Genomic DNA, 25,297 nt, shown 5'->3' with positions numbered 1-25,297 from the left:
ACATACTTGGTTCTTATACAGATAGAGGGTTGCATCAATATTGAGATACCTACTGGAGCGGTAGAAGGATCCAAACATTTTCCCAGAGAGCTTGGCAACAGATTTGATGCATATGTTCCATTTAAGACCAGATTAACAAACAAAATATATTTATATATCAACAATTTTACAGAAATGTAAAATATACTTTGAAAGACCAAAATTTGTGAAGAAGTTTTAAAGCTCTTAAATAAGAAGTAGACAAAAGCATCAGAAAGTTTGTTTCAAAGTTCTGTTCTGTGTGTGCGTGTGCGTGTGCATGTGTGTGAGTTTATCTTCTGGGTGACTGAGTTCACTAGACTTAACGGAATTTAAGCATGGCTCATTCCAGTCTTCTAAGAGCGATGTTGCATTGCAGGTGTTCCTGCAGGAAGAACACTCAGTTTATCAAGCCACTGTATTATAGGCTTGATTAATTTCAAACAGGATTATTATCTTTTTGCGTTTTTAACGATTTTTATTACTTGAAAAATATTTTGAGTTCACACATGACTGTGAAAACTTGCTTTTGGAGGTGACAAAGAAAGCAAATTCCAACGAAGCATAAAAAGAAAGAGCATAAACAATTAGAGGCATTTTCTCTTGAGAGTTCATAAAAATCAATTCGCACTCCATCCGCCATGCAATAAAAGCCTGACAAGAGATAGGTGACTTTCTATTGGGTACGCACCCCTACTGCCTGGAATAATGAACTATTCCATGACGTCACTTCCGTCCATGACGTCACTCCCAGGTATCGAGGACCGGTGTACACAGTGACGGACCCGCAGAGAGTATGGTCATCATCCACTATTCCAGCAGTTGAGCAAAGATATTGCTCAATTTACGTTATTCATGTATTTTCATTAATACATATTTATTTAACTGTTAACATTGTCCATTGCTCAAATACTAACATCACAACACTTTGGAAGTCAATTTTTTATATCCGTTCAACGCATACCAAACGGTGATGATGATGTAAAAACCCGGTAATGATGATGATTTAGGCACACAAAAAAAAAGAAAAAACAAATACACACATAAATTTTGTCTCATACTTTTATTAATAGAGATATATTTTTTTATCGTTAATCATTAATTTATTTGATGTTTCATTTGCAAACAAAAACATAAAGCAATTCATCCTGATTTTTTAATCAATTAATGAATCAATTAATGAATCAATCAATGAATCAATTAATTAATTCATTAATTGATTAATTAAGAATAAATCACAATTTCATGTTGAATTGTTTTCTTGATCATGTGACATAAAAAATATCAAAGAATTATCTCCCTTACTTTAACAAATGCTTAAACAAATGCAATAGACTTCAAAGAAATGCATTTAAAGTAAAAAACAAAACAAAAAAATTAATACGTACTTACATTGCATATCAAAATTAGCATATGTTCCAAAAATTACTAAAAATGATCCAGTAGAAAATAGTTACAAGTATAAATAAAATTTATCAGATCATACAGTTCATTACATTTTGATGTGGAAGAGTTAAAATCTAGGGGAGGTAATTGCAATCCATCATTTAGACTTATCTCCCTTGCTTTCATTGTTTTTAATGAAAATCCATCATTTCTAAAATAGAAAATGTCAGACCAATATTGTCTATGATTTTTTTTTTTTTTTTTTGTAAAAAATACATCACATCTTATGGATCATTTTTCGTCATTGTTTTTAATTTATACTAATTTCGAGGCATTACAGCATATTTCTCGAGCCATTTCAATGTGTCATTACTTCTGCCGTTTTCTAGACGGTGATAGCCGATTTGGCATCCCCGACGAAGTGCTTCCAACAGATATTTTAACTGAAGGAATTTATCACATTCTTAGACGAATTGTTGCTACTACTACTACTACTACTACTACTACTACTACTACTACTAGCAGTATTTTTATTACTATTGTAAGTAGTTTAGAATGATAATCTGTACAAAATGTTTATTTACTTTTCAGAATGTTTTACATAAAAAAGTTAACAGTTACAAGAAATAAATATTACACATTTATTAAATAAAAGAACTGTTCACATTGTTCTGCTTATTTTCATATGAAATGTTGTTAATAATAATAATAATAATAATAATAATAATAATAATAATAAAAATAATAAAAAAAAAAAAAATAATAAAAAAAAAAAAAATAATAATAATATTATTATTATTATTTTTTTTTTTTATTATTATTATTATTATTATTATTATTATTATTATTATTATTATTATTATATTACATATTATTAATACATAATAAGTCATATTGCTGAAGAATTTTGAATAATATTATCCGTAAATTCATTCAATGAAAATGTTTTCATAATAATAATAATAATAATAATAATGATGATAATAATAATAATAATAATAATAATAATAATAATAATAATAATAATAATAATAATTCGTCTAAGAATGTGATAAATTCTTTCCGTTAAAATATTTTTTGGAAGATGTTTCGTGGGGGACGCGATCAACTATATGCCAAAATGCCAATACGTAAGTATGTGACAGTGCTTTTACAGGTAAAGCATTTTTTAAAAAATTAATTCCATGATACTGCAGAAACACCAAGGCAGTTTAACAAAATTTAGTAATAATGGAAGTATCCATTTGAGACACAGTGGTTATGTTTATTTTAGTAAAACCACCATCGTGCCATTGATAAAAAAAAAAAAAAAGAATCATGCCATTACTAAATTTTATTAACAGCCTTTATTTAAACAATGATTACAATTTAGAGAGGTAATTCTTTAAGATCAAGATATTTTTTCAACCACGTGACCTGAAATAGACATGCCGCCATTAAATGAGCGATTTGGACGCAAGAGAATTCTCTGAATTAAGCAACAACCTTTTTATATTACAAAGCAAAACAATAACAAAATTTAATCAAATAATTGTTCAATTTTTAGTATAGGGTTCAGTTTTCTATGTACAGTTGACGTAAAATTAAACAATTGCTTTTTTTTTGGTAAAATGGTAGCACAATTAACAACCGAGAAATTATAATAAAAAATAAGCAAAATGTACAACAAGTGACTTTCACAATACGCATTAACATTTCATTTTCTACCGACCTGTATGCTTTTAAAGTGTGGAAACTGATGATAAGATTTATTATCTCTGAATTTGTTATCATTACTTTGACTTAGCCAAAACACAGAAAAAAAAATCAAGGATGGTGCCCATCTTTAGGAAGGTGGCCACTTTGGGATAAATTTAGTTTTAAAAGATAGCCAAAATGATTTACCATGCTACTAACACTATGTACCGGGGAGAGGCTTGCTACTCTGACTTAGGGTTAGTGATAGGTCAATTCATTTTTTTTTTTACCATTACTTTAAAGAATGAAACACCAACAATAATAGAGAGCAAAGCATGTGACGAAAAAGAGAGGTTTAAAAAAAAATCTAATTTTTAAATAAAAAACAAACTTGGAAGAAGTTTCAGAACGTTTAAAGTATACAGGTCGGTGTAACATTTTCTCATCGTATTGTTATAAAATCTGCCCGTAGAATGTGTGGATCTGTAATTGCACAGCCTGTTTTTTGTGTCTTTAGTGTGTCATCATTTTTAGAATAAAACGATGTCATATATATATATATATATATATATATATATATATATATATATATATATATATATATTATTAGAATCCTATGAGATGAGTAATTTATGCATTTATTTATTTATTTATTTGTGGACTGTTATCCTCATCTTCATAGTTGCCGTTGTTTTACCATGTTTCGACCAACTTATCCTCTGGCCTTCTTCACATGATTAACCGCAACAGGATAGGAATTCTGAGTCTTGTAATGTGTCCTCAGTAATTACTGCCTTCCATAGTTGTTGTTGTCTCACCACGTTTTGACCAACTCATCTTCTTGGATTTTCAACCTTGATCATCGTTCCGGGCCTATGGCACAGTGGATAGAGACATTGAGCCTGGTATTTATTTGCTTCCCCACTGAGCAAATTAGGCACAAGGCCGTTTTTTAATGTGGAGATGGAGGGAGGGAAAGGGGGATCCTGCTCCCGAGAGGTGGGAAATGGGAGCTGAATAGTAACTGTGGTCATAGGGTGATCCCTACCTTGACCAAGTTCAGATATGTGGGGTTACCCCCACATCTGGTCTTTGCTTGCAGCATCTGCCGGAAAAGATACTACACTTTGATCTTGCCCCCCCGTGCCGCCGAAGCGGGGGGGGGGGCTCTAAGGTTCCAGGTGAGCATTGTGTGAAATTAGCGGTTTCAATCTTACCCAAAGCAGGCCAGAGATTTAGTTGGCCAAAACGTGGTGAGACTACAACTATGGAAGGCTGTAATTATTGGGGATACAGCTACGAGACTGATCATTCCTATCCAACATGGTTAATCACCTGAAGAAGGCCAGATGAATAGTCGGCCGAAACGTGGTGAAACAATAATTATGAAGATGAGGATAACAGTCTGCAAATAAATACATAAATAAAACGATGTTTAAAAAATGCATCATCAGCAACTCTTGTCAATCATCTTGACTGTGTATGTATGTGGGTTCTTATTTAGAATTCGACTTTATAAAAAAATACAGAAAATAGAAACAAATCTTTACGACATGCGTATCTGTCATGGAACAAAGATGTCATATTCCAAAAATCACATAAATTGATCAACTAATTTTTTTAATAAGAAAATCAAATTTTACGATTTTTAGCGACTAATATTGTTTATAAATAAGAGGGAGACAACTCAGTTCGAACTATCGAGATCAATATCAGCCTTATAATTGCTACAATTTACTCTTAAAATGATTTTTCTTACATATATATATATAAGAAAAATCATTTTAAGAGTAAATTGTACATCATAAAGATTTGCTTGTATTTCCTGTATTTTAGATTAAGTGTAATTCTAAATATGCACTATATTAAAATTTGTAGTAAAATTATTTTTTATCTGCTTTGGTTGCGCACGTTGACGGCGGTCAGCAAACGGATTTATTCCGCGGAGTGACTACTCTTTTTACATTCCCGCCAAAATTTTGTTTTCACCCACTCACATTTTTTACCATGTCGTTTCAAGAATGAAGAATTCCAGTTGCATTTGTCATACTTCGGATACGGCTCAAATTCAGGCTGAAAATATAATTAGATATTGCTGATGAGAACAAAAATTCAAAATCGCTATCTTTACAATTGTATAAAAAGAACTTTGTGTGTGTGTGTGTGTGTGTGTGTGTGTGTGTGTGTGTGCATGTATCTGTGTGTTTGTATGTGTGTGCTTGTGTGTGTTTGAGTGAGTTCCCTATGGACTCCTAAACAAGTGGGCCGATTGATATGAAATTTCACACAAATATACTTTATGTATCTGACAGTGTTCTTAGATAGGTTTTGTAGCGGAATGTCTTCAATAATTATTGATAATCGATAATCAAAATAAGAAAGAAGGAACAAGAACACCTTACACAACTTAACATCAAATGCATTTGAAAAGTTTTATTATCACAAAAGCAGAAAGGCCCAACATATAAAATCAATAGTAGATTCTTTGATATGACAGGGACGCATTCGAGATGAATGTTTCTGATTAAAGCAGAACTGAACCATGATGCTTTACTTTTTCATCTTAAACTTAAATTCAAGCCATTATTACCGCACAAGCAGAAAGACCAGGGATATAAAATCAACAGTAGGTTATTTGATATGACAGGGGAACGTTAGAAATGAACGTTTCTGTTTAGAGCACAATTGAACCGTGATGCTTTTTTTTTTTTTACACAGTGATCACCACTTATCAAGGCCCGGAAGCCACTCAGGGATAAGGGTTATTGCAAGTACATTACGTTTGTGTGGAGATTTGATGAAGTGTTTACTTAAGGGGGTGGTTCATTAGGAATTTGTTAACATTGGACTTGAAGACATCCAAGTTGTAGTCCGGTGGGAAGCAGGCAGACGGAACAGAGTTCCACAGGCGTGCAGTTCTAAGAAAGAAGCTTTGTTCATGGAATCCGCGTTTTGATTTAGGCACAAATATAGAGTGAGGGAAATTTTTCACAGTGGATTCAGCTAGACGGGTGCTTTTTGTGAAAGATTGGCGAGGGGGGACCAGAGATTGGAGTCCAGACGAGCACCTGCCATGGAAATAACAATAAAACAAAGGATAGGCTCGCAACGTCTCTTCTGTGGGAGAGAGGTTGCAGAGTAGAGAAAAGGGTATCCCCCACTAAGCCACGGAGTCTATTTTGTACTCTGTCAAGGCAGGATAGACTGTTTTTAGCAGCTCCTGTCCAGATATGGCAACAGTATTGGCTTTTATATAGATAGAGAATTGCATCAGTAGTGAGATATCTTTTGGAGCGGTAGAAGGATCCCACCATCTTTCCAGCGACCTTGGCAACAGACTTGATGTAAGTGTTCCATTTTAGATCAGGAGTAAAGGTCAAACCCAGAAGCTTGTCAAAACACGGGGAATGATGCTTGACTTTTGCATTTTAAACTTTAATTCAAACCATTATAAAAAATATTTTAAAATCAACAGTAGGTTCTCTACAGTGTATTGTAGAATGTCGCTACGATGGGGGGCATGTGAAGCTTCCTCCCGGTGCACTGCGATGAGTCCCCAATTAGAGCAGACAATCAATCGATTTGATTGAAAAATGGGTGATTTCACCGATTTCGATGACAATATGGAAATGTGAAACATTTGTTGATCATTATTCAATCCCGGGCAACGTCAAGTGTCCCTGCTAGTGGCTGATATATACAAAGCAGAAGAACAAGAACAAAAGTGCAAAAAGAGGGAGAACAAAAATGACGAAGAAGACGCACAAGAAAATGACGTTTCGTTTCCGAGTTTTTTTTTAGATGATAATTGATTATTCATATTATTTGGATTCTTTGGGATTACTATTTTCATCTTGGGTGTCATTTTCACAATGTTTCGGTAGATGTAACCTCCGACCTTCTTCAGGTGAATCTGTCAAACTCAGGAATGTGCACAGAATTTCAAACAGAACCCCTTTTTTAATCCATAGGGGTAGCATGTTCTTGTTCCATCAGCCATAACTGGATAGAAATCTTAAGTAATTCACAATTGTATTTTTTCGGTCGCCCACACTGAGGATTTAACCTTCAACCTTCAGAAAAAGGTCACTTTTACAACTGCATTTTTCCAAGTACTCGAACCACTACGGAAATATAAGATGTCAACCCACTGGAAATGTACTATGAGTTGTTTGGTTCTTTATCAATTTTACCTATTACATCATTATGCATTTTTTTCTTTGAAAACTTTTTGTTTTTCTGATGATTCCATGGAGGACATACAAATATTGATTGTTCTTTGTGAATGAACAGATCTGTAAAATGTACCAAAGTTTGTATTTCTGGGAGGAAAAAAGGATTGTTAAAATAAATAAAATCTTGGACTTTGCATATGTTGTAAGGCTATCAAAAACCACTTCGAAAATTGTGAATGTATCAGACTGTCAGTGAGAGAGACTATCTATAGGTCGATGTGACTTCTGTTATTTTAATTTTTATAGATATTTAGCGCTGATGAGTGCTCTCACTGGTATGAGGATATTAAAGCAACATATATGGAGAAATACATATATAAAAATGTCAGTAAAGGGCCAAAATAATTGTACGCTTGTATAGTTTATAAAACTGAAACTTCATTTAAAATGAGCATAAAAATGAGTGTCTGCTCCTAGTGTACTGGTATATTATAAAAGTGTGAATCATTTGAATAATACTTGTTTTTATAGTTTCAACATATATATATATATATATATATATATATATATATATATATATATATAATTATTTTTTTACTATAATAATTAAATACCTACAGACACTAGTGTTTCATCCTTTTGGGATTCTTCAGTGCAGGGTGTCATGATTAACACCAGCCGAACGATTCGAACTCCGCGACACGTCAGTCAGAGAGTGATCTAATCGTTATACGATGATCTATGCATAAGAGCTAAATTGACCGACTTTAATTCAACTGAAAGTGCTTAACGATAAGAAATGAATTTCTTAAAGGGGCTGTCATTATTTTTTTACTATAATAATTAAATACCTACAGACACTAATATATATATATATATATATATATATATACACTCGTGAGCAAAGAAAATGGGCCAAACAAATTTTATACAATTTATCGCACTAAGAGCTATATTGAACAAAGAACAATTGAACAAGGAAACTTAAACGAGACTAATAACAGAGAACAAGACATTTACTTTAATAAATGCTTAGTATGGAATCGCATTCCCTTTTGATTACTTTAAAAGATCAATCCTTTTAGACATGCTCTCAACCAAAGGAGAACACTGTGAAGAGGAGATGCTATTCCATTCGCTTTGCACAGCTTCCCACAGTTTGTCATTGTTCGAAAAAGTTCTTCCATCCAATGAACGAGATGTTATGGACCAAATATTCTCAATTGGATTAAATCGGGGCTTTGACCTGGCCAAAATATCACATTAATTGAATTATCAGAAAACCATTTTCTGTGACTTTAGAAGTGTATGCAAGGGCATTATCATGTTGAAAAATAATGTTCTGAGATATTTCCAGCTTCTGGATACTTAGTAAAAGTCTTGTTTCTAATATTCGAATATATTCCTTTGCATTGATTGACTTCTCATATCCTGATGCAGTGAAAGTTCCCCATGCCATTATCTCTCCATTCCCGTTTTAACTGTCGTTTTTATGCAACTTTAGGAAAATTTTTCTCCAGTTCTTTGATTGCACCTTTCGGGAGCATCGGGAGCATCAATAACAAGACAAAATCTTGATTCATCTAACGAGAAAGCATTCCTGAACCAGTCTGTATCTTTCTTGCCATAACACGAGAAAAATCTCTTTCTTTCATTGATGTTCTTAGATAAAAATGGCTTCTTTGCACACCTTTTAGAGGAAAATCCCATTTTTTTCATTTGTCTAGATATTATATATCTAGAAAGAGAATTTCCAGTGCTTGTTTTGAATTCTGAAGTTTTTTTTTAAATCCTTCAAAACAGTTAATTTAAGCCTGTGATCGTCCTTCAAAGTGAATGCTCTAGGGCGACCAGATCCAGATTTCCCTTTAACCAAGCATTCGACTTCGAACCTTTGACCAATCTGCTTCACTATGGAAAGAGATGTTTTCACTTTTTCTTTTCTTAAAATATCCAAAGTCTGCTTGTAAGTCATTTTGGACTGCGTTAATCCTGCAATTCGGTTGTTTATATCCTCACAAAGATGAGGTCTTACCATTTTTGAGGATTATTTTTTCCATTTATTATTATATGCTATAATAGTAGTGATTTGCAAAATAGAAATTTTCAGTTCAAATTAACAAAAATTTAGGGAAAAATATTGAAAAATCGATTTCTTCCTTCTTTCACTCCTGGCGCATTTTTTTTTTTGCTTATGAGTATATATATATATATATATATATATATATATATATATATATTTATATATATTTATATATTTACAGTAGAACGCCGGGATACGGTGACCCCAGGTTACGTTTTAGAAAGGTTACGATGTGGAATACAATGTTTTTCCAGACCCTGGTTACGGTATTTCCCCCGCCTTACGGTGTTATTTATAATGTTATTTGATTATATACAAGTGTATTATATATACTATACTGTATTTTGTTACTAATTTTTTCTTACGTATCCCGGGGTTCTACTGTATATATATATATATATATATATATATATATATATATATATGAGAGAGAGAGAGAGAGAGAGAGAGAGAGATGATTATTAAATACTTACATAGCAATCACAACCAGACTTGAAGAATTTTGTCAAAGACCGTCTATAGAATTTTGTCGTCATATACCATGGCATATTTCCACTACAAATATCAGTATATATGTTTCCATTTGAACTGTTGGCTGCAAAAAACAAGATATACATGTACGTATATATATATATATATATATCTATGATATAAAGCTGAACGTCTGTGTGTGTGTCTGGTTACAAATAGGCTCCTATATGGTTGACTATAATAGAAAACTGATCACATATAATGATAGATGTATCGAGACACAGGAATAGGTATGTTTGATCTGGTATAATGATGATTCATTAAAATTGTGAGGTCTGCATACGCGCCTGGTCCACAAAGTATGGAAATAAAAAATTTTAAAATAAAAAAAACGTTTAGAAGTGTTTTTGATATAGATGTACATAATAATACTTTGATAAGTATGTTTTAACTTAAATAGGGATGGTATAATAAAATTGTGGGTCTGGGTTCGCGCCTGGCCTCCATAGAATGGAAATAGACACAAACTTTAATAACGACTTTTCATATCTATCTGCGTAAGTATGTTTTGATAATTATGTTTCAATTTGAAGAGATATGGTATAATAAAATTATAGGGTGTTCGTTTGCGCCTGACCTCCATAGAATGGAAATATGTCACAAAGTTTAACAAGGTTTTTTAATATAGATCCACAGAATATTGTGATAAGTGTTTCAGTGTGAACAGGTATGGTATAATAAATTATGGGGTTTATCTATTTTATTTTTACTTTCATCATATTTTGCTTTGGTTTTGATATCCCCAAATTCGAAGCTATCTCATTACAACCCTTTCATTTTCATAACCTATCATACTTTAATAAACCAGAGTCTATTTTCTGTAGGCTGTTTTTGAACCCAGTCAACGACGGGTACTTTTGCCAGTATATATATATATATATATATATATATATATATATATATATATATGATGAGAGGTAGTTATCTTGTAACAGGCATGTACGCATCTACGTAGATTACTATTTTGAAAATAATAAAAATAAATAATATATATATATATATATATATATATATATATATATATATATATATATATATATAATTAGTTTTTTTTTTGAAAAAAAAATCCAGCAGAGTGCTCAATTAAAAAGATAATCCAAAATGTAAGAGCGTATTTATATTTTGTGTACAGAAAGTTGTTAGTTGAGACAGATCATTCGTACCGTCGGTTTCAAGCTCGATAATAAGCTTGATAAGGATACTTTAAACGGTCCTTATTATCGAGCTTGAAACCGACGGTACGAATGATTTGTCTCATCTAACAACTTTCTGTATACAAAATATAAATACGCTCTTACATTTCGGATTTTCCTTTTAATTGAGCACTCTGCTGGATTTCTTTTTCCAAAAAACTAATCATATATATATATATATATTCCACATATGCTTCTAGGATTTTTTTTGAAAATGATTAAATGTGTTTGAAGCATAAAACGATGTTTTAATATTTTTCAAATCTATGTTATGGTTCTGATAAGCAGAAGTTTAAATGTAATGTAAACCAACATCTTTCCTAGGCAGTGTCCTAAATAGTAACCCCTTATGTCCAAGTGGTAATATGACTTTTTAGGGGTGACTGTGAGTAAAAAAAAGGAAAAAGTGAGGAAACATTCCATCAGATTTTCTCTACATTGTTGGGTGCATCTCGTTTCTATTGATCTCGACCAGAAACTGACTTTCACAAATTTTTTTGTTTCCCTCCTCATCACCTCATATATGCTGACACATGTATTTCTAACGCATTCTGTCTAGTGAGCCAACCTTTGATATCTGCTTCAATCACGCCAACTACAGCTAGATATATTTCCTTTTTCACTGAAGTTATCCTGACATGTACTAATGTGATCCTCGTCAAAATTCATACTAGTTAATTTAAAAGTCACCTACCAAGATATAACAACATACACAATGGCTGCCATTTTGCCATTTTTCTGTGGTTATTTTTTTATGTTATTTCAAGAATTCAATTCACTGGTGTCAAATAGGAGATATTTAAAATGTGAAAGAAATCTTGTTTTTATGTTTTCCGAAAATAACATATTTAAAATGTTGAAGAAATATTGTTTCTATATTTACCAAAATTGGCATATTTGAAATGGGAAAGACATCTCAATTTCATATGGTAATATACCGAAAATGGTGTACTACAAATGTGAAAGATGTCTGGTTTTTGTATTTACTGAAAATGACATATTTAAAATGTGGAAACAATATTGCTTTTATGTTTAAAAAAAAAAATGACATTTAAAATTTGGAAAAAATATTGATTTTATGTTTACAAAAAATTACATCTTTAAAATGTGGAAGTAATATTTTTATATTTACCAAAAATCGCATATTTAAAATTCAGAAAAAATATTGTTTTTATGTGTACAAAAAATGACATTAGAATAATTATCAAAAATTACATCTTTAAAATGTGGAAATAATTTTTTTATATTTACCAAAAATCGCATATTTAAAATTCAGAAAAAATATTGTTTTTATGTGTACAAAAAATGACATTAGAATAATTATCAAAAATTACATCTTTAAAATGTGGAAATAATTTTTCTATATTTACCAAAAATCGCATATTTATCTCCAGTTTGCATAAGATCAATGTTGCAGGCAGGCGGCATTTCCAAGATAACGGATCGGCCCTTGGTAAGATTCAAATTCTTAAGATTTCCCTGAAAAACAAGAAGCAAATAAAATGCATAAATCATTTTTTTCGGAACAATTGTATGGCGATCATTTTTATTTTAAATAGACTCTAAAATCATCAAGTGATCTTATATAAAAGGTGAATAATGGTGTTAGATATTTTACATAATAATGATATAATGATAATAATAATGATAATTATAATAATAATCATAATAAAATAATAATAATAATAATAATGATAATAATGATAATAATAATAAAATAATAATAATAATAATAATAATAATGATGATAATAATGATAATAATAATAATAATAATAATAATGATAATAATGATAATAATAATAAAATAATAATAATAATAATAATAATAATAATAATAATAATAATGATAATGATGATAATAATAATAAAATAATAATAATGATAATAATGATAATAATAATAATAATAATAATAATGTATCTTCTATATAAATATAAATTTGAGATTTTTCCTCGCTTTGACATTAATATTAAAAGCCTACTTTTTTATTTAAAAATTATTAAAACGAACTTCTTAATACACGCAATCATGGATATGCGAACGACTTCATGAAGATTAACTAATTTGCATATTCATTTGAAAAATGTGAGGTTTAAAAATTAATTATTCATGTTTTATGGTTTCTTATTAGATGATTAGTTTCATTTAAATATTACGCTTAATTCTTTTATGTATAGTTTCTATATTCTGCATTTCTACATTTCTTCTACATTTCTGCATGTGTAGAATTTAAGATAATATATATATATATATATATATATATTTAGTAATGTGATTGACAATTTAAAATTCAAATTAGAATTAAAAATTAAAAATCTGTTTCATAAAAAGGAACAATATATTTATATATAACTACTTAATTTACTCACATAAAATTAATATATGAAAGTATAGATTTATGCGTAAACTTTTAGTATTTACTTTTAACTAACATTAATAAAAAAAAACCAAAAAAAAACACTAACCTAGATTTAAAACAGATCAAGAAACTAAATATCCAGGCTAAATAGAGCACACACAAAGGAACAGGTCAACCAGAGGTCAAATAGGCTTTTGTCCGATAAATGCCTGTTCATTGGCTGATAGGAAGGGCGCGGTGGATACTAGAAAGCTGATTGGCTAACTAAAATCTCAATAGAAGATGCATATATAAAAACGACACACAGCCACAGAAGTCGCACATAAGCCTGAAGAATCCTAGAGTGGATGAAACGCAGAATATTCAGTGTAGCTTAATCGCCATATATATTTTATAACTTACTAACTATTTATATATATATATATATATATATATATATATATAAAATAACCTTGTCTGTGTGTGTGTGTGTGTGTGTGTGTGTGTGTGTGTGTGTGTGTGTGTGTGTGTGTGAAACGTCTATGTCTCTACCAAACTCCTCTCTGAATCTTTGGTCTACAGACTTGAAACTTGATATATAGGATATTTGTACCTGGGGAACACTTTTAATTTGTTTTTTAGCCAGTAAAAATAGCTACTAAAGGGTCAAAATTATCAAGAAAAAAAAACAGTTGGTTTTTGGTAAGAATGTTGATTTACTTTTTGCGTTTCTTTTTATCGATTTGATGATAGTTCAGACGGTTGAAGTGCTAAATAACAACTAGGGCACTGAATGTTTGGTTTCGATTTCAGCTGATGGCATCGAAGTCATTTTTTTTTTTTAACTTTTGAACTCTTTACTATATATATTGGGTACAATATAATAATCAATAGAGAAGTTGTTCTATGATAATAAATAAAAATCTGCATAAATTAAAATACTGTATTTAAGTGTGTTTTATGAGTGAGCAACATCGGGCGGCATACTTGTATATATATGTGTGTGTGTGTGTGTGTGTGTGTGTGTGTGTGTGTGGTGAGAAGAATTACACTCTTCGAAACTCCATGGAATAAGGTTTTTCCTGTTTTATTTGTAATCCTTTTCGAATAATTAAAATTTTGTATACTTTCCTTAGAGGTTTATAAAAATTTTTTTTTTAATTTGAATAAATTTTCGATATCAAAATTTTTATTTTATATATATATATATATATATATATATATATAGTAGTGGCTAAGGGGCAGAAATCAGAAGCTTTAAGTATTAATGTTGGAGTCCCACAGGGGTTCATCCTGGGCCCAACTCTCTTCCTGATCTACATAAATGATCTTCCAAATCACATCCTAAGATCATTCATAGACATTTATGCTGATGACACTACCATCTAGGGCAGCACATCAAAGGCTGTAATCGATCAAGTTCTTTCTGATTCTCTCTGCTCTTATCTTGATCATGCAGTACAATGGGGAAAGAGATGGCTGGTTAATTTTAATGCATGTAAAATCAAGCTTCTATCTTTACATCATCAACGCTCTGAGCCACATCTGGCATCAATTGAACTGAATGGCTCTCGTCTTGGGGAGGCTCAATGTTTTAACAAGCTTTTGGGCTTGACCTTTACTCTTGATCTGAAATGAAACATGCACATCAAATCCGTTGCCAAGGTTGCAGGGAAAATGGTGAAATCATTCTATCGATCCAGTAGATACTTCACTGCTGATGCATTTCTATAACTATATAAGCGCCAGGTATGTCCAAGGGTGGAGTACTGTTGCTACATTTGGGCAGGAGCTGCTAGAAAGATGTTATCCTGACTTGACAGGGTTCAAAATAGACTTTGCAGCTTTTCTCTTCCCTGCAACCTTTTCTCACAGAAGAGACGTTGCGAGCCTGTATTTGCTTTATCGTTATTTTCATGGCAAGTGCTCGGCTGAGCTCTAATCTATGCCCCCCCTCTCACCAAACATTCATGAGAAGCACTCATCTACCTGAAAACATTATCAATAATTCTCCCCTCTCTTTATCTGTGCCTAAACCTAAACGTAGATTCCATGAACAAAACTTCTTTCTTAGAATTGCACACCTGTGGAACTCTCTTCTGTTTTCCTGCTTTCCAGCTGACTACAATATGGTCGTCTTCAAGTCCAACGTAAACAAGTTCTTGGTGAGCCGTTCTTCTTAAGTAATCCAATTTACCAAATCTACACTTCTAACGATTGCTATGGTATTGTCCCATTGACTACTGTACACTCGTTAATCCTCATCCTCGAGTGGCCTTTGGGCCTTGATAAGTGATGACTCACACACACACACACACATATATATATATATATATATATATATATATATATATATATATATATATATATATATATATATATATATACAGAGTGTAATATAATATTTCTCAAAGTTCCAAAGATCAAATTTTCTCAGTTGGTAATTTACTGCTTTTCAAAAAGTTAACCATTAGAATATTGTTTCATTCGCAAATAACAAGTCTGCAAAATTATGTTTTTGCTGCATTTTTAATCACTTACTCATCAGATGTTCACCTTAAAAAACATAGAAAAATACCATTTTGAACAACTTACATGGTTCATACAACAGACAAACTTATCAATCATAATCTTAACTAATCAATCTTCATTTGAACTCATCAATTATATTTTAATGGATCAATTATATTTTAACTCATCAATTATCATTTTAATGGATCAATTATATTTTAACTCATCGATCTTTAACTAATCAATTATCATTTTAGCTAATCAATCATAATTTAAACTCATCAATCATTATTTTAACTCATCGATCTTCAATTGAACTAATCAATCTTCATTATAAAAAATTCTATAATAAAAATTGACGAGTCAAAAGAAAACTTGCAATTTTTATGTGATTTGAATTTTAAAACAACACAAAAATCAATAATGTGAGATGAAAGTGTCCATTTTATACACATTTTTATTTGTTTCAAAGTTTCAAAAAAGATTAATGACTAAAAAACAAACCTACGTGGGCATCGAATATTTTTGATGAAATCTTTTCTCATATATATATATATATATATACATATATATATATATATATATATATATATATATATATATATATATATATATATATATATATTAATGATATCAAAGGGATGCGTGTTTTGGTAGGAAAAAAAAAAAAAAAAAAAAAAAAAAGTGTATATATATATATATATATATATATATATATATATATAAAATAAAAAATAAAAAATTAAAAATAATTGTTAGCGGTGGATGTATGCGAGTGCGTGTGTGAGTGTGTAGATGGGTATGTATATGTGTATATATGTATGCTCCTACATATATTTCTATGTATGTACGCGTGTGTATGTGTGTGTGCCTGTGTGCGTGTGCATGTGTACATGTACATGAATATATATGTATGCGTGTGTGATTGTGTGTGAGTGTATGCTATACATGGGGAAAGAAAGTCTTTAAAAAAGAACCCTAAAGAAGCCATAAAAACCTTCACCATATGGACTAAAAAACACTCTTTGAAACTAACTTTGACCGGTCACAGTGAAACACTTAAAGTTGGAGACAGAACGTCTAAACACTGAACACACGCATCGCACCACTATGAAAAACATATTTAATATCAGCGGAGGCATATCCACAAACTCCCATTTTAAAGAAAAACTTTTTACGAAAATATCTGAAGAGAGCACACCCTAAGCTCGAAACGCGTTATAAAAATATTTTAAAATAAAAATATGATGAAAACCTTTAAAAAAAAACCACAATTGTTGATGGCTACACTCTTTTAAATATACATTTTTTCTCTCGTTGGAACTACACAACCATCACTTTAAATATATATATATATATATATATTAATGATATCAAAGGGATGTAGTGTTTACCTGATATACACAATGGCAAACTTCAAACTAATATAAATAACAGTATTTATAAATAGAAAATTTCATCCCAACCGAATAAAAAAGCTCAATACGCAATAGAGGGTAGAGCTTATTATAAGAGAAAGTTCAACTTACAATTCTACTTTTTTTTTTTTACACAGTGATCACCACTTATCAAGGCCCGGAAGCCACTCAGGGATAAGGGTTATTGCAAGTACATTACGTTAGTGTGGAGATTTGATGAAGTGTTTACTTAAGGGGGCGGTTCATTAGGAATTTGTTAACATTGGACTTGAAGACATCCAAGTTGTAGTCCGGAGGGAAGCAGGCAGACGGAACAGAGTTTCTCTCTTATATATATATATTTTTTTTTTACATGGAAGTCACCACTTATTAAGGCCCGGAAGCCACTCGAAGATCAGGGTTATTGCATGTACAGTAACCAATGTATATATAATAATCAATATATATACATATGTATATATATATATATATATATATATATATATATATATATATATATATATGTATGTACAAATGGAAATTCTTTTAACTTTCTTGAAGTCTTATATTTGGATTTTACCGTCACTGGATTTTTTATCTTCCACCAGACTATCCATTCATGTGTAATCACCTTTTTCTTTACCATATTCCCTCTGCTTAACTTATTTTGTTTTCAAGTAAGATCTTTGACTTATTTGTTGTTTCATCAAATACTTCTGCATGCAAAATCCGATCCCGCATTTTGCTAATTCCTACCCTCTGATGAGAAGGAGAGTATTTCTTCGAAACTCCGCGGATTAAGGACTATCCATTTATCTAGTGTTTCCTTTTCAGATTAAATATGTTTTTAACTCATTTCAAAGTGTTTTTTAACATGTTTTATTAACTGCTTGCTCATATATATATATATACATATATATATATATATATATATATATATATATATATATATATATATATATATATGTATATATATTTGTATTTAGGCAGCATATTTTCATACAGACAAGTACTGTTGAATAGCACGTAGTGTTTTTGCTTAACAACCTTTTCGTAATTTTTCAATTTTTCGAATTATCGTTCTTATTTCCCGGTTGAATCTGTGCAAGAAAGTTTCATAGTTATCTTCGCCCATTTGTTTTATCGTTTCGTTGTTTTTTGTAAGTACTTTTGACTGAGTTTCATCAGTCAAAAGTATACAGTGTGGGACGTTAAATCTGTTGCTCTAAAGAAAACAACACTACAGCTTTATTTTAAAATTCTATTGAAAAAATTAATTCAGGTTACTTGATTATGTAGTAGAGCTGATATCTATTCAATGTAGCCGGATTCAGCCTCAGTCACCACCTCAATGACCACCTTGATACGGGTCCAAAACTGAGAGCATGCCCTTTTCACAAGAGCTGGTGGATGCTTGGCAAATACTTGGCAGATAGCAGCGATCAGACTGGCTTTGCTGTTTTGGGAGGTCATGTTGGTGATGTTCTCGACATATGACCAAACAAAGTAGTCTAGCGGGGTTAAGATCGGGGGAGGAGGGGGGCAGTGAGAGAAGAGTACAAAGTCATAGCATTCCATCTGAAGCCAAGTCTTTGGACTTGTGGACCGGCGCCAAGTCCTGCTGCCACACCCAGGGTCTGCCAGTGAGCACCACACTCTTCAGCACATCCATGTATACTTTGGTGTTGATTTTCAAACCAACATGTGAGGTAGCATGATGTAGCTTTCACACATCAAAGACCATAACCATGGTCGGACACTTCATTGGGCTATACCCTCATTGAACCGGATGGATTTGCGTTTTGAGGGTGCTGGCAATGGTCCTGTTGTCATAACTTGGATTGGTAAACAGCGGCACATCTCCGATCTCACTTGTTGAACATTGTCACTTTCAAACATGATAGAAGGCTCCTATCACTCTTGGAATTTGTATACAACTGACCAATTAGTAGATGGTTTGCAGCAAAAAAAGAAAACCGGTTTTCATTAAACGGAAATGGAATCATGTCATCTTTTCTATGGCAACAATTTTATCGTTCCACCCTTTATTTATAAACAATAAAGTTTCAAATCAATTTGGGGATATCTCAAGTAGAATGTGTCCCAATATGTATGTGGTATTATGGTGACTGTGATGAGTCTAGTCAAAAGTGGGAGAGACATTTATTCGTATTCATGACAAAAGATGATCAGCAGCACTCATTTAGCCCCTTCCCTCCCCACACTTTGAATGGCCTTGTGCCTAATTTGCTGTTCATGCAAATCTATATATCAATAAAAGTGAGAATGTGTGTGAGGACGTTTCTCAACCTATATACTCAACGGATTTTTTACTTGAAATTTGGTATATAGAGTATTCAGACATGTGGAAAACTTTTTAATCAGTTTTCATCCAGAAAGAAAACAAAAACTGCTAAGGGGTCAAAATTGAAAACTTGGTAGGGGGGTATCTGTTTTTTTCTGTTTGTCAACTGTTTCACGAATGTGCATGCATGAATCGTTTACATGACAGATTACTTATGTAAAGAATAAGTAGGTTTGAAAATACTTTTAAAGATTGTGTCCGGCTGGCCTAATGGTTATCATACTTTATTCACTGTCGTTAGGTTTTGATTTCGATCTCAGCTCCAGTATTTTTTTTTTCTTACAATAAGTGAACTGTTTAAAAAAAACGTAATACTTGTATGCACATGTTTCTGTTTCTATTCATTTTTTTACTTAATTTTTTTAAAAAGAAATTTAACGTTTATAATACCGACGATATTTCTGTTTATAACAAATAAGAATTCAGCATTAATTAAAAATATAATAGTTATGCATATTATGGGCACTTTACGACTGGGCAATGCTGGGTGAGTTCTAGTGTTTTATATTTTTGCAAATAAATATGTCAAAGTGTAGCATCTGTTCTGTCCGAAGACTCTAAAGCTTGGAAGTGTGAGAGAATCAGTACAAATGTATAATTGGGGGTTAACCACTGAAGACATAATAAACAGGTATTTTCTGTTTTGATCCGCAAACATAATGAGTATGAATGAATCTAGAGTGATTGATGTGATTGATTGCTAGTGAATACGAGGGGCCTAATAGTTACTAACATCCATGGAGGAGAGAGGGTCAGACGGACCATCAAACGAGATGTCATTGAGTTGTGTAGTAAGGCGATAGGGGACTCGATTAACTATGGCAAATGGATGGCTGGAAAGAACAGCTGATAATTTCATGGGGGTTTACATTCGCAAAGTTAAACAAAACAAATTTTTAAAAAAATATTTATACGAAAAAAGCCATTTTAAAATCTTTGATAAATAAATTAACAGTTTTTTAGCGAACCAAATTATGCATGACATTAAACAGGGAATGCCTTGAAGAATCGATACAAAACAAAAAATGAAAAAACGTTTCTGAATTTTTAGATGAGGATTGGTTATTCATATTATTTGGATTCTTCGGACTACGTTTCTCATCTTGAGTGTCATTTTCATAACGTTTCGGCCGATGTAACCTTCGACGTTCTTCAGAGGTATCCACAAGGACCCATAGCACAGTAGTTAGAGTACTTGGAAAAATCAATTGTAAAAGTGATATTCTCCTAAAGGTCGAAGGTTCAATTCTCAGTGTGGGCAACTGAAAAATACAATTGCGAATTACTTAAGGTTTCCATCCAGTCATGGCTGACAGAACAAGAGTACGCTACCCTTGTGAAGTAAATAAAAAGTTCCGCTCGAAATTCCATCCAAATTCCTGAGTTCGACAGAAACATTCCCAAGTTTGACAAGATACACCTGAAGAAGGTCGGAGGTTACATTGATCGAAACATTGTGAAAATCACGCTCAAGATGAGAACAGTAGTCTGATGAATCCAAATAACACGAAAATGAATATGTTAGGAATGCATAGAAGAGTTTGGGATTATTCTGAAACTATATGAACCGCAATATTGAGATAAGAATGTTTAAGCTTGAACAAAGGTGTTACAATAATATTGCAGGTTCTGCATTCATGTTCGACGTCCATAGAATGAAAATACATCACGAACTTCTACAAGCAGTTTCAGAGATAAACCTCCGTAACGATATATCTTTTGCAACTACATTAACCAGCATACTTGGATAAGTATAACTCAATTTGAACGAAGGTGTTACAATAATATCGTGGGGTCTGTGTTCGTGCCAGATGCACAATAGCTATAATCAACATTTGAAGGCTATAACTGTGGATTAATGATTCTCGACTTTGACAAAATTGGAACTGAAGAAAATCGGAATTTATATTGACTGAAATGATATGAGAATAACATTCAAGATCAGATGATGATGGCAATCTTCTGTTTCGGGAGACAAAGGCTTTCTGCATCTGATGCAACACAGTATCTGCTATGGCTATACAATCAAAGCTGGAGCTGTTTTGCTAGATACAGAGGCATAAGCAGGTGATAAGGAGATCTATGTTTGCCTAGTTACCAAAGTCCCTCTCGGCGTTGCAGACAATGTCCGACAAATAGGCAAGCCAATACGATCAGAGTCAAACCAGGTACAGGAGTTGCCAAGAGACACTGCAGTGCTTCACACCCCATCTATTGGGACTCCAAACCAGATTTTTGTCAGGGTTTACTCCCTTAGTCTTTGCCTTTCCCAAGGCATCTACAAGGCAGTGGATCTATTTGATGATATATGATGAGAAGAAACGAGTCAAATCAAAATAATATGACTCGTTTCCATTATTCAAATATGTAATTCAAAAACGTATAAACTTACCTTGTATATTTTTCTGATTTCCACTCGGAATCCGTGTCCAGTTGGCATTTTTTTTTCTTCACGGACTTTAACTTTTAACACTGGAAAAGAAATTATTGAATAATTGTCATATTGTCATCAACATTTAATCACACATGTTGCATCTCCATCAAACGAGACACATTATGTTCTCACTCATGTGCGATCAAGTACCAAATCAAATAAAGTATTTTTCCACATACACACATGCACACACGCGCACACACACACACACACACACACACACACACACACACACACACACACACGCACACACACATGCACACACACACGCACACACACACACACACGCACACACACATGCACACACACACGCACACACACACGCGCATGCAAGGTGTTTAGAATTTACAACAATTTACAGTTTAAATTGAATTTCTTATATCAGTGCTCTATCTCGAATATTGAGCTTTTTCATCTGGTTAGGATTGTCCTGTAAATATTAGATTTAACATTTTTGTAACAAAATACATGTGGGATCGTGGGAAAATATCAGCAGCAGCGAAGGATAGCTGGCTCGTGAAAATATCATCATCAGCAGTAGCCAAAAAAACACGTATGCAAATTAGGAAGTGTGTGGGAGAAGAAAAAGGAAAAAAAAGAAGAAAAAATATGCCATGTGGTCAAGAGAAGGAAAGTGAGCATCGAAGAAAAGTCGAAGATGAGAATGGGTTGGCTGTGGCTGGCATGCGGTCAGAGAAAAGTGAAACGTGACTGGCTAGATGGACATGTGGCAACAAGTGACTTTTTAAGTGGTGTCGAGACGGGAAAATAATGGTAATAAATGCTCTTGTTAAACTGAAAAAAAGGAGAAAAAATGTACGATAGGGTGGGGAAAGAGAGAAAGTCGATGTTGAGGACAAGAATGGGCTAGCTGTGGCCAGCGTGTGGTCAGAGAAAGGAGAAAGTGTACACGGAGCGAGATGGATGATGGTGAGAGATTTTTAAGTGGTGTCCGGAATGGAGAGTAACGGCAATAAAAACTTTTGTTAAAAAAAAAAAATGCCGATCTGGATTTTTTTAATTTCTTTTCTTTGTTCGTCAGTGTGATGTTACATTTATACTCGCTTTAAATTTTGCAGAATTATTCAATTTGTAAACCTGAAATAATTTTTTTCAATTTATAGACACACACACACACACACACATACGCGCGCGCTCGTGTGTGTGTGTGTGTGTGTGTGTAGGGTGACCCCCCCCCAAAAAAAAAAAATGGGCCCCAACTCTAATTAGGCCCCGTTTCTTAGTGTTTTGTTCGAATGAAATGAAACTTTGGTCATAACTAGTTTATTATATTCAAAACATCACATCAAAACACTAGGGTCTTTGGCCTTTTTCTCTCCGTTGACTGTAAAATGCTCAGAAAAGCAATTGAATGTCCTCTGTTTTTTTTTTTGGGGGGGGGTCACCCTATATATATATATATATATATATATATATATATATATATATATATAGATATATATATATATATAGATATATATATATATATATATAGGTTCTGAACTGTCATCTAAGCTTCAACCTCTGTCCCACCGAGGAAATGTTGCATCCCTCTGCCTGTTTTACAAGTTTTTTAATGGTGGATGCCCCTGTACCTCCTCAATCTAAATACCCTTGACAAATCTTTTTTTTAAAATTATTTTTTTAACGCAAAAAAAGATTTTCACTGTCAACAATTTCCCCCACTGTCTGTGCCGAAATCTAAACACAAATTCCATAAACAAAGATTATTTCCTAGAACTGCCCACCTGTAAAGATCTGTACCATGGACATGCTTTCCAGCTCACTACAACATAATCATTTTCAAGTCCAATGTAAACAAGTTCCTATTGAGCCGCACCCTTAAAAAAAATTCAGGCCATCACTACCATTCACTAGACTGTTGTCTCACCAACCACCTCACACTCATTAACCATTATCCTCGAGTGGCCTTCAGGCCTTGATAAGTAGTGACTCCCTTGCAAAAAGAAAAGAAATGTGAAAAAATAAAAATTGTATAATTAAGCAGGAGAATTTTATTAATTTTTACAACTGTATATACGTATTCCTATGTATGGATGCTACTAAGACTAAGCTTCTTTCCTTTAATAATTACAAGAAACCTTCTCAACCACTGATTGCTTTGGATAATAATACAGTAGCTGAAAGTATTTTGTTCAAACACCCCTGCTTAATATTCACAGGGAACATGAATTGGAACAAATACATCGAGGGTATTGCCTGCGATGATGAGCTCTCTCTATCGTGCTAAAAAGTTACTTATGCCCGAGCGTATCTTGTACCTCTACAAAGCCACCATCCGCTCATGTATGGAGTATTGTTGTCATGTTGGGGCTGGCACATCTGCTACTGGTCTTACTTGTAGACAAGGTTAAAAAAAGAATTACGAATCTAATAGGTCCCACAATAATCTCTGTCACATCAGCGAAATGTTGCATCCCTGTGCCTGTTTTATGGGTGTTTTAAAGGAGAGTGCTCCAACGAGCTCCAAGCCCTTGTAACCCTTCAGCATAAATACTCCCGACAAACCTCAAAATCCCATCCTTACATTGTAGAGATCCCTAGATGCCAGGAAAGCCTTCCACTCCAATAAATTCTTTCCTTGAACCGCTAGATTTTAGAATTCCCTCCTGAGTTGCTGCTTTACTAACTGTACTGGCATGCAGAAGTTTAATCGTAATGTGAACAGACATCTCGCTGCTCAACTCCCTACATAGTATCTTTGCAAATTTTGTCCCAAATAGTATCACTTTATGCCCAAGTCGTATTGTGCCTTGTTTAGGGTGAAAACACAGTAAAATAAAAATAAAAAAAGATAAAAATAAAATAAATAAATAAATTACTTACCAAATTCGTGTTCGCAGAAATGTTTTTGCGGATGATCGTAAGTGCACGAACAACCCAAAGCTCCAAGCACGAATGCACTAAGCATAAGGAATCGGCAAAGGACGCGATTAAACATTTTTAAGTATTAACCGATATTTTTTCTTTTTTCCTTTAAAATTGAATGCCTGTTATTCCGGCGAGGAAAATAATTAATATTTCCTTTGAAAAGTCGAAAGAAAAGGATTGAATTATATATAGATATATCTTTATATAATATATATTTTTCTTCTTCTTCTTTTTGGTGACTTCAAAGTTGAAAGCACGACGCGAAGAAACCTGTTTGGTCTTTGTAGCCATCGTG

At 32.6% G+C, this 25,297-nt stretch overlaps 1 protein-coding gene across 2 annotated transcripts; it reads right to left on the bottom strand.

Moving 5' to 3' along the window:
• Nucleotides 1-1,062: 1,062 nt before the first annotated feature.
• Nucleotides 1,063-25,297, bottom strand: LOC145256369 (metalloproteinase inhibitor 2-like). 2 transcript variants are annotated; one of them, XR_013863982.1, is made up of 6 exons: nt 24,958-25,297; nt 22,069-22,148; nt 12,434-12,542; nt 9,813-9,934; nt 4,883-5,154; nt 1,063-4,818 (listed from the first exon to the last, which is right to left on the bottom strand). XR_013863982.1 is itself a non-coding variant. In XM_080115193.1 (5 exons), exons 1-5 carry the CDS (start codon nt 25,070-25,072, stop codon nt 5,017-5,019), a joined length of 564 nt encoding a protein of 187 aa, XP_079971319.1. In that variant the 5' UTR covers nt 25,073-25,297; the 3' UTR covers nt 1,063-5,016. The 2 variants fall into 2 exon arrangements, 1 of the variants encoding a protein (XP_079971319.1); XM_080115193.1 differs by having other exon boundaries at nt 1,063-5,154.

The sequence above is a fragment of the Euprymna scolopes genome, chromosome 32 (assembly GCF_053919585.1).
Source record: "Euprymna scolopes isolate OS-2025 chromosome 32, ASM5391958v1, whole genome shotgun sequence".
NCBI classification, from domain to species: Eukaryota; Metazoa; Mollusca; class Cephalopoda; order Sepiida; family Sepiolidae; genus Euprymna; species Euprymna scolopes.
This window is presented reverse-complemented; position numbering and strand designations above follow the sequence as displayed.